Source organism: Orycteropus afer, unplaced genomic scaffold, assembly GCF_000298275.1.
Source record: "Orycteropus afer afer isolate SDZICR_OR568_19922 unplaced genomic scaffold, OryAfe1.0 scaffold00054, whole genome shotgun sequence".
Classification (NCBI taxonomy): Eukaryota; Metazoa; Chordata; class Mammalia; order Tubulidentata; family Orycteropodidae; genus Orycteropus; species Orycteropus afer.
The window spans coordinates 14,184,811-14,196,053 of record NW_006921641.1 but is presented as its reverse complement, the minus strand read 5'-3'; the positions used below and the strand labels follow the sequence as shown (position 1 = coordinate 14,196,053).

The window sequence follows — 11,243 nt, the reverse complement described above, 5'->3', positions numbered from 1 at the left end:
TGGAAGAGAATTTTCCTGGTATGATGAAAGATGAGAATATATCCATTCAGGAAGTCCAATGAACCCCAAACAGGATAGATCCCAAAAGAAAATCACCAAGACATAATCATCATCAAACTCACCAAAGGCAAAGAAAGGATCATGAGAGCAGCATGGGAAAAACAGAAAGTTACCTACGAGGGGCAACCAATAAGACTAAGCTCGGATTTCTCGGCAGAAACCATGCTGGCAAGAAGACAATGGGATGGTATATATAAAACCCTGAAAGAGAAAAATTTACAACTAAGACTTATGTACCCAGCAAAATTGTCCCTCAAATATGATGGTGATAAGCATCAGATAAGCATTTCCAGATAAGCAGAAATTAAGGGAATTTGTTAAAACCAGACCAGCATTACAAGAGATGCTAAAGGGAGCCCTTTGGACAGAGAAGCAACAACAGCCAACAACAACTGCCATTAACACACATGATGATATAACCCAGAAACCAACCCAGCTATGGAAGTATCCAAAGTAAATAAGCCTACAAAATTGTAAATAGGGAACTAGAGACATCAATTGGCAAATGAGGACAACTACAAACCAAAAAGAGGGAAAAAACTGTTGTTACAGAACTTCTAGATGGTAGGAAAGTCAAGACGACTATAAGATAGAACAGACTGTTTTAAACTTGGGAAGAAAACTATAAATCACAGAGTTACCTGAAAGAAAAATGATAAACCTTCACATCAAAATAAAAAAGAGGACCAGCATAAATATTAAAAAATACTAAAACAATAGCAACAAAGGAAGTGATAACACAATTCATAAACAAAATGAGCTCAGCATAGAAAATTATATGGAACAAAGAAATCGACACCACGAAAAAGCACATAACAAAAATGACAGCAACAAATTCATATTTGCCAATAATTACATATCTGGCAAGGGACTTATCTCCAAGATTTATAGAAAACTCCAGTGCCTCAACACCAAAGGAATTAACAATCCAATTGAAAAAAGGGCAGAAGACATGAATAGACACTTCACCAAGGAGGATATTCAGGTGGCCAGGTATACATGAAGAGACGCTCACAATCATTGGCCATCAGAGAGATGCAAATTAAAACAGCAATGAGATAATGACTCACCCCAGCACTAATGGCAAGGTCAACAAGATAGAAAATAACAAATGCTGGCGGGGATGTAGAGAGATTGAGACTCTCATACACTGCTGGTGGGACTGTGAAGGGATACAGCCACTGTGGAAAGTAATATGGTGATTCCTTAGAAAGCTGGAATTGGAGATACCATTTGACCCAGCAATCCCATTACAAGGTATATATCCTAGAGAGGTGAGAGCCAGGACAGGAAGAGATACATGCACACTCATGTTCATCGCAGCACTATTTACAATAGCAAAAAGATGGAAACAACCTACGTGCCCATCAGCAGAAGAGTGGATGACCACACTATGGTACATATACATAATGGAATGCTATGCAGCACTAAAGAAAAATGTAGAGTCTGCAAAACACCACATAATATAGATGAACTTGGAGGACATTATGCTGAGTGAAAGAAGTCAATCACAGAAGGACAAATATAGTATTAGTTCATTGTTGTGGAGGGTCAAGGAAAGGTTTATATGGAGGGAAACTTTCTTTGTTAGTTGCCAGGGGTGGGAAGGGAGTGGAGGGAACTTTGCTAAAAAAAAAAAAAGCACTGACCCATGTCACTTTAGTTTTGTGTATTTCACTGTACATGAATTACATTTCAGTAAAATGCATTTAAAAATAAAAGAAAAAGACTTAATAAAAGGTCTGTGTAGACTAGAAAAAAAAAATCAGCTGACCATAGGTGGACGGATCTGTTTCTGGGTTCTCAGGTCTGTTGCCTTGGTCTATGTGTCTGTCATTAATATCAATACCAGGCTGTTTTGACTCCTATGGCTGTATAGTAGGTTTTGAGATCTGGGAATGTGAGACCTCCTACTTTTTTATTCTTCTTCAATAGTGCTTTGCTTATCTGAGGTCCCTTACCTTTCCATATAAAATTAGTGATTGGATTTTCCATATGCTTAAAGAATGCTAATGGAACCTGGATTGGAATTGCATTGGATGTATAGATTGCTTTGGGTACTATTGACATTTTCACAACGTTCAATCATCCTGTCCACGAGCATGGTATATTATTCTATTTATGTAGATCTCCTATGGTTTCTTGAAGTAGTGTTTTGTAGTTTTCTTTGTACAGATCTTTTGTGTCCCTGGAAGCAAGACTGGGCAATCTAGTTCTGTAAAGATTTACCCCCTCAGAAACCCAACAGGGGTCCCTATGAGTCAGAATCGCCTTGATGAGAGTGGGTTTGGTGTATTGTTTGTGTCTCCAGTGAGATTTATTCCCAAGCATTTTATGTTTTGGTAGCTATTGTAAATGGTATTGGATTTCCTTATTTCCTTTTCAGCAATCTCTTTGCTGGTGTAGGGGAATCCAACTGATTTTTGTATGTTGATCCTGTATATTGCCACTGTGCTAAATGTCTATTAGTTTCAGTAATGTTTTTGCTGAGTCTCTTGGGTTTTCTATATATAGCATGATATCATCAGCAAATAGGGATGGTTTGACTTCCTTGCCAATTTGGATGTGTTTGATTTCCCTTCCTTGCCTTATTGCCCTGGCTAGGACTTCCAATACAATGTTGAGTAGAAGTGGTAATTGAGGGCATCCTTGTCTGACTCCTGTTCGCAAGGGAGATGTTTTCAGTCTCTCTCCATTGAGAATAATGATAGCTGTTGGCTTTGCATGTATGCCCTTTATTATGTTGAGAACTTTCCCTTCTATTCCTGTTTTGCTGAGAGTTTTTATCAGGAATGGGTGTTGGCCCTAATGTGTTTCTTTTCCTTTGTTTTATTTATGTGGTGGAGGACATTGATTGTTTTTCTGATCTTGAACCGTCCTTGCTTACTTATATGAACCCCACTTGGTCATAATCCTTTTTTTTTTTTTTTTTTTGGATATGTTGTTGGAGTCTCTTGGGCTAGGGTTTTGTTGAAGATTTTTGCATCTATATACATGAGGGTTATTGGTCTGTAGTTTTCCTTTTTAGTGATGTCTTTGCCTGGTTTTGGTATCAAGGTTATGCTTGCCTCATAAAAGTGAATTTGGGAGGATTCCATCCTTTTCTATGTTCTGGAACAGTTTGAGTAGCGTTGGTGTCAGTTCTTCTCTGAATGTTCAGTAGAATTCTTGAGTGAAACCATCTAGGCCAGGGCTTTTTATGTTGGTAATTTTTTTATGACCTCTTCAATTTCTTCTTTTGTTAGGGTTTGTTCAAATTTTCCACCTCAGTCTGTGTTAGTTTAAGTAAGTAGTATGTTTCTAGAAATCTGTCCCTTTCTTCTAGATTTCCAAATTTGTTGGAGTATAGTTCTTCATAGTATCCTGATATTATTCTTTTAAGTTCTGTTGGTTCTGTTGAGATGTCGCCCCATTTGTTTCTTATTCATGCTATTTGCATTCTTTCCCTCTTTTCCTTTGTTAAATATGCCAGTGGTTTTTCATTTTTACCAATCTTTTCACAAAACCAGCTTCTAGTCTTGTTGATTTTTTTCTATTGCCCTTCTATTTTCTGTCTTATTCATTTCTGCACAAATTGTTATTATTTCTTTTGTTCTGATGACTGTAGGTGTTTTTTTTTTTTTTTGCTGCTTTTTCCCTAGTTGTTGGAGATGTTGTCTTAAGGTATTGATTTTGGCTCTTCTTTTTTGATGTGTGCATTTATTGCTATAAATTGGTCTTTCATCACTGCTTTTGCTGTGTTCCAAAGATTTTGGTATGTTGTGTTTTCATTCTCGTTTGATTCAAGGAATTTTTTAATTTCCTTTTTTATTTCTTGTATTACCCAGTCATTTTCAAGGAGAGTGTTACTTGGTTTCCATGTGTTTGTTCTTTTTCTGTTGATCTTCCTATTGTTGATTTCTAATTTTATAGCATTGTGATCTGAGAAGATGCTTTGCAGTATTTCAATGTTTTTAAATTTAGTAAGGCTTCTTTTGTGGCCTAACATATGATCTATCCTGGAGAATGTTCCATGTGCACTGGAGAAGAATGTATATTGTGCTGCTGTTGGGTGAAGTGCTCTGTCGATGTCTGTAAGGTCAAGTTGGTGGATTGTATTGTTTAGTTCTTCTGCATCTTGATTGAGTTTCTTTCCAGTTGTTCTAATTTTGATTGAAAGTGGTGTATTACAGTCTCCTTCTATGACTGTGAAGTCATCTATTTGTCTTTTCAGTGTTGTTAGTCTAGTTTATGTGTTTTGAGGCTCTTTTCGTTGAGTGTATAGTTATTTGTTATGATTATGTCCTCTTGTTCAATTGGTCCTTTAATCATTATATAATGGCCTTCCTTGTCTCTTATGGTGTTTTTTGTCTTAAAGTCAATTTTATCAGAAATTAACACTGTCACTCCTGCTCTTTTATAATTGCCATTTGCTTGACATATCTTTTTCCAAACCTTTGATTTTTAGTCTATTTGTGTATTTCTTTCTAAGGTGTGTCTCTTGTAGACAACATATTGATTGGTTATAATTTCTTATCCAGTTTGCAACTCTCTGTCTCTTGAGTTGCATTTAATCCATTGACAGTCAGTGTAATTTTGGACAAGTATGAATTTGTTGCTGTTATTTTATTACATGTTTTTCATGGTGATTTTTTTGTACCATATAATTTTCTGTGCTGAGCTAGTTTTGTTTATGAATTGTGTTGTCACTTCCTTTGTTGCTACTGTTTTAGTATTTGCTAAATATGTGTGCTTGTCTTCTTTTTTATTTTGATGTAAAGGTTTATCATTTTTCTTTGAGATTACCCTGTGATTTATAATTTTCTTCCCAAGTTTAGAACAGTCCCTTCTAGCTTACAATTGTTTTGACTTCCTCACTGTTTAGAAGTTCTGTAACTATACAGTTTTTCTTGTCTTTTTGGTTTGTAGTTGTCCTCATTTGCCAATTGGTGTCCCTGGTTCTCTGTTTACAGTCTTGTAGGCCTGTTTACTTTGGATTCTTCAATAACTGGGTTAGCTTCTGGGTTATGTCATCATGATATTAATGGTTGGTTGTTGTTTGCTGTTGTTGATTCTCTGTCCAAAGGACTCTCTTTAGCATGTCTTGTAAGGTTGGTCTGGTTTTAACAAATTCCTTTAATTTCTACTTATCTGGAAATGTTCTAATTTCACCATCATATCTGAGGGACAACTTTGTTGGGTACATTATTCTGAGTTGGAAATTTTTTTCTTTTAGGGTTTTATATATACCATCCCATTACCTTCTTGCCTGTAAGGTTTCTGCCAAGAAATCAGAGTTTAGTGTTATTGGTTGCCCTTTGTAGGTAAACTTTCATTTTTCCCATGCTGCTTTCAGGATTCTTTCTTTGTCTTTGGTTTTGATGAATTTGATTATGATATGTCTTGGTGATTTTTTGGGGGGTTTATCCTGTTCGTTGGACTTCTTAAATGGATAGATTCTCATCTTTCATCATATCAGGGAAATTTTCTTCCAAGAAATCTTCACAGTTTTCTCTGTGGTTTAGTTGGTCTCTTCTTGGTCTGGAATTCCAATTACACATAGGTTATTCCTTTTGATGGTATTCCATGTGAACCTTAGGCTTTCTTCATTTTGTTTTGATCTTTTTTCTGACTGATCCCTTCCCAAAGAAGTATTGAAGTATTTGTCTTCATTCTCACTAATTTTGTCTTCCATTGATTCAGTTCTACTCTTTGCCCATTCAGTGTGTCATGTGTTTCTGAGAATTTAGTATTAATATTCTGTATCATTTCTAATTTTTTATTTAGTCTGTCATTTTGTTTTTGTATTGTATTCGGAAATTGTTTTAGGGGTTTTCTCTGTATCTTCCTTGATCTCTCTCTCAATCCATTGACAGTACCTAATTATAATTCTTTTGAATTCTTTATCAGGGATTTCCAATACTGCTTCTTCCTCAGGGATGTGTTCTGAGTCTGTATCCTGGTACCTTGTTTCTCCTGATTTATCTTGCTTCTTTGTGTGGACTGTGATAGTCTGTTGTCTCTGAGACATTGTGACATTTTTGTGTTTATATTTAATTGGTGATTGTATGTTGGAATGATTCGTCCAAGATTTTTGTTCTTTCTTTTTTTTTTTTTCCCTTGGATGTATCTGGGTAAGCAGGATACTGTGCTCCTGTGTTGGCTAGCTGGGAGCACTTATGCACTCACCAGCTGTCTCCTTTCCATTTGTCAGTGGCCTGTATGTCCATGCTGCCCTTGGCAAGCAGAGCCTATTCTTAGGTCCCTGGAATTGTTTTCATTCAGGTTCTTCTACTAGTTAGTGTTTAATCCATTTCTGTATCCTTCCTTTCAAAGCTCAGGGCTCCAGGATTATCTTCTGTGTCCGTGTCAATTGGTTTCTCTTTTCCTTGTTGAAGAGGGTCTGTGTAGCTTGGTTGCCTATTCCGCCATCTTATCAGAAGTCCTGAATTTTGGCTTTTATGGATAGTTATAAATACTCTATACCCAAGGAGCACAATCACAAATGCAGTTTCTGTACCAGTGATATAGCTGATTACATCAGGGATTATCAACTGGAAGAGTATGTCTCTGGAAAGATACTTTGAAATTTGAGGTATAACTAGTGTAACACCTGCTCCCTATGTTCCCTATGTAATTCTGGTATGGTATGCCCCCCCCCCACACACACACACATTTCCATAGTTCTAGATCACTGCTTTAGGCAATACAACTCTTTCCTTCACTTTCTCCTGATAGCCTTGTTTTTTTTTTTGCTTTTTTTTTTTTTTTTAACTTTTTATTGTGATTTGGGTAAAAGTTTACAAAGCAAAGTCATTTTCTATACAGTTCATATTGTTTTGTGACATATTTTGCTTTGTGACACTGATTGTAATCCCCACAATGTAACAGCTCTCTTCCCACTTCCTTTCTGTGTCCTCCTCTCCTATGCATTCCTGCCTTCTGAGTAAATGCTGTACAAATGCTGCCTTTCTGATCTCCCATGATTGATTGTTCAGGAGTATACTTCCCTGGTATAATTGTTCCCCTTGTAACCCTGTCTCTTGTTTGGCTGAAAGTTAAGCCATGGTGTGAGTTCATCTCCAGGCCCAAAGGTTGAGTAGGGGCCATAGTCTCTTGGTGGTTTCACTAGTCTCTATTAGACTGGTAAGCCTGGTCTTTTTCATGATTTTGAGTTTTATTCCACATTTTTCTCCCACTCTATCCCAAATCTCCAATTTTGGTCCCTTTCAAAGGGTTGGGAGTGGTATCTGGGTACCATCTACTTCTTGTCCTCAGCATTTTTATAATTAGCTGCAAATTCCATTAACAAATTTTAGCAAAATTGTGAGACATTTTGTAGCATCTACCCTTAATGTGAAAAGAGAGGAAACCTGAAAGACTTAGTAATCACGTGCTCTTTTAGTAATATCAAGTCTGGTTTGGACAGCCTACCTTATGGGCATCAAGGAATCATCCCAAAGGCTGTGACTGGGAGCATTCTCCACACTATACACCGTGTGACCAACTCCTGGTTAGAGCAACAGAAGACTTGCTAATATGCATAAAAAGGAAGGGGGGGTTGCTTTACATTTCAAAAGCTAGAACTTCTCTGACATGTGTCAGTAAATAAAAATTAGAGAATTGCAACTAGTGGTGTGGAATAAAATGTGTATAAATTGTTGAATGGAAAACTAATTTGCTCTCACTCAAACCACAGTTTTTTAAAACAATTAAACTAGAAATTAAAATTCCCCTTATAGGAAAAAAAAATCTTTCCAAAAACTAAATTGGGGGTGTGTAAAATATATGAACTGTTCTGGTTTAGAATGTGATTTCTTTGAGAGTAGGGCCAATGGGTAGTTCCAGGAGTTGATATCCAGATGGCCTTAATGAAACATATTTTTCTCTAGTATGTTGAGTGTGTTTTAATTAAAGATGTTGTACGATGCTAATAACTGTTGTACAAGTACTTAATCAAGAAACTTAAATCATCAGTGGGACATTATTTTATGCAAAAGATGTTAATGTATGTATAACCTGTGCCCTGTAGGTGTTGGCTTGATTGCTTCTGGCCAGTGTGATGTGGTTGTGGCAGGTGGTGTAGAGTTAATGTCTGATATCCCTATTCGTCATTCGAGGAAAATGAGGAAAATGATGCTTGATCTCAATAAGGCCAAGACTATGGGTCAACGACTGTCATTGATCTCTAAATTCAGATTGAATTTCCTAGCACCTGAGGTAAGACTTGTAAACTCTTACAGAAAGACTTGTGTTTCCAAAGTTTCTCATTGCAGAGCTTTAGAATTGAGACAGTATGGGCTTAACTTTTATGTTCTAGTAGTTGTAGATTCTGTTAGGTACAAGGACGGGTTAATTAATTGGCCAAAATTAAGAGAAAAAAAAATTAAAAAACCAAAACCAAACCTGTTGCCATTGAATCAATTCTGACTCATAGCGACATGGTCAGAAAATTTGAACTCCTTATGGATGTCCTACACACAAAAGAGTTTCTCTGGCCTTGATTGATAGATAGTAAACAAATAGTAGGCTTTAATTTTTCCTGATAAAGTAGAACAACTCTAGATGTCATATAACACTTGTTAACTGTGTTCTTGGTCCTCATATATCTCTTCCCTAGCTTCCTGCGGTGGCTGAGTTCTCCACCAGTGAGACCATGGGCCACTCTGCAGACCGACTGGCTGCTGCCTTTGCTGTTTCTCGACTGGAGCAGGATGAATACGCGTTGCGGTCTCACAGTCTGGCCAAGAAGGCACAGGATGAAGGACTCCTTTCTGATGTTGTACCCTTCAAAGTACCAGGTACAGTGGTTTGCTCATCTTTGTAAAGGAAAATGCCTCATGGTGCTTATTAGAGAGTTCTGAATTGCTCCTAAAGTGAAAAAAAACTCAAATACCTTTCCAGTAAGTGTGTTGTTTCTGTCCCAGAGTATTTAGCCTTCATTCTTAAACATAGACTCAAGTTTTAATTTATTTTGTAGTAATTGGTAAATGTTTTAAAGAGAGATGATTTTATAAGAGTGTCCATGTAGGTAGACTTCCGGTAAGATAGAGAAATAGGCAGAGAAGCGACATAGACCCTCTTCAACAAAGAAAAGAAAAACCAATTGACAGAGATACAGAAGATAATCCTGGAGCCCTGAGCTTTGAAAGGAACTATGCAGAAGTGGATTAGGCACCAACTAGTGGAAAAACCTAAACGAAAACAGAAGTGAGTACAGAGACGGTTGGAGCTGCGAATTGTCAGCTACTCTGACGGGACCAACAGCCTAAATATTTCCAAGTGGTGTTGGGACCTGAGAATTGATAGCCCTGGTCACCAAAGGCTGCAGGGACGATGGCACTGGTGGCCTATGACTAGGAAGGGAAACAGCAAAGTGGGAGACAACCTGAGCTGTTGACTTCCACTGTTTGGAGGGTGCAGCCATTTTGATTGTTTACATGTGGCAGCATTTTGGATATTTATAGTGACCGAGGGGGCAGCCATTTTGAATCTTTACAAGTGGCAACCATTTTGGATTTTAAAGTGCTAGCATTCTCATTCAGATTCCATGGCCCTAAGAATAGGCTCTGTTTGCCAAGGTCTGCAGGGACATACAAGAGGCTGACAACAGGAAAGGAGACTAGTGGTGAGTGTATAAGTACTGTCAACTAGTGAATAGAGGAGCACAGCACAGTACCCTGCTTGTGTAGATAACATACAAAGAAAATTAAAATCATGGGCAAGTCACTCCAAAATACAGTCACCAATTCAATATAAACACAAAAATGTCACAATGCCTGGGAGACAACAGAGCATCACAGTCCACACAAAGAAACAAGATAAAGCAGGAGAAACAAGGAACCAGGATACAGACCCAAAACACATCCCTCAGGAAGACACACCATTGAAACTCCCTGAGGAGGAATTCAAAAGAATTATATTTAGGTACTGTCAAAGGATTGAGAGACAGGTTAAGGAAAACACAGACAAAACCCTAGAAGAATTTTGGAAGAAAATACAAGAACAAAATGACAAAATAAATGAAAAATTAGAAATGATTCTAAATCTACAGATAGAAATCTAGAAGATTAATACTAAATTGTCAGAAACAGGTAAAACATTGAAAGGGCAAAGGAGTAGAATTGATGCAATGGAAGACAGAATTAGGGAGATTGAAGACAAATACCTGAATACTTCTTTGAAAAGGGATCAATCAGAAAAAAGGTCAAAACAAAATGAAGAAAGCCAAAGGTTCATGTAGGATACCATCAAAAGGAATAACCTATGTGTCATTGGAATTCCAGAACAGGAAAAATAAAACCACTGAGAAAATTGTCCAAGATTTGTTGGAGGAGAACTTCCCTGATATGATTAAAGATGAGAATATATCCATTCAGGACGTCCAATGAATCCTAAACAGGATAGAACCCAAAAGAAAATCACCAAGACATATTATCGTCAAACTCACCAAAACCAAAGACAAAGAATAGTAAGAGCAGCGTGGGAAAAATGAAAAGTTACCTACAAGGGGCAACCAATAAGACTAAGCTTGGATTTTTGGGCAGAAACCTTGCCAGTGAGAAGACAATGGGATGGTATATATAAAATCCTGAAGGAGAAAAATTTCCAACCAAGAATTATGTGCCCAGCAAAATTGTCCCTCAAATATGGTGAAATTAGGACATTTCCAGATAAGCAGAAATTAATGGAATTTGTTGAAACAAGACCAACCTTTGGACAGAGAAGCAGCAACAGCAAACAATAACTGACCATTAACCCAGATGATGATATAACCCAGAAACCAACCCAGCTATGGAAGTATCCAAAGTAAATAGCCTACAAGATTGTAAACAGGGAATCAGAAACATCAATTGACAAATGAGGACAACTGCAGACCAAAAAGACAGAAAAAACTGTCGTTACAGAACTTATACATGGTAGGGAAGTAAAGACAACTGCAAGATAGAACGGACTGTTCTAAACTTGGGAAGAAAACTATAAATCATAGGGTAACCTCAAAAAAGAAATGATAAACCATCACATCAAAATAAAAAATAGGACCAGCACAAATATTTAGCAAATACTAAAACAGCCCAGCCTTACTCCTATGGACAAGGTAAAGCTTTCGAGACCTCCATTTGCTGATGTGGCACCACTCAAATTGAAGAGAAACAGCTTCAGACATCCATTAATCATCAGAACATGGAATGTACGAAGTATGA

The 11,243-nt window shown here is 37.2% G+C and overlaps 1 protein-coding gene across 1 annotated transcript in view; it reads left to right on the top strand.

Moving 5' to 3' along the window:
• The window catches only part of HADHB (hydroxyacyl-CoA dehydrogenase trifunctional multienzyme complex subunit beta), a 61,108-nt gene that overhangs the window by 29,821 nt on the left and 20,044 nt on the right, over positions 1–11,243 (top strand). Inside the window, exons 7-8 of the mRNA XM_007938883.2 lie at positions 8,072–8,259; positions 8,660–8,840. Coding sequence (XP_007937074.1) covers positions 8,072–8,259; positions 8,660–8,840 — 369 coding nt within the window. The remainder of the gene's footprint in view (positions 1–8,071; positions 8,260–8,659; positions 8,841–11,243) is intronic.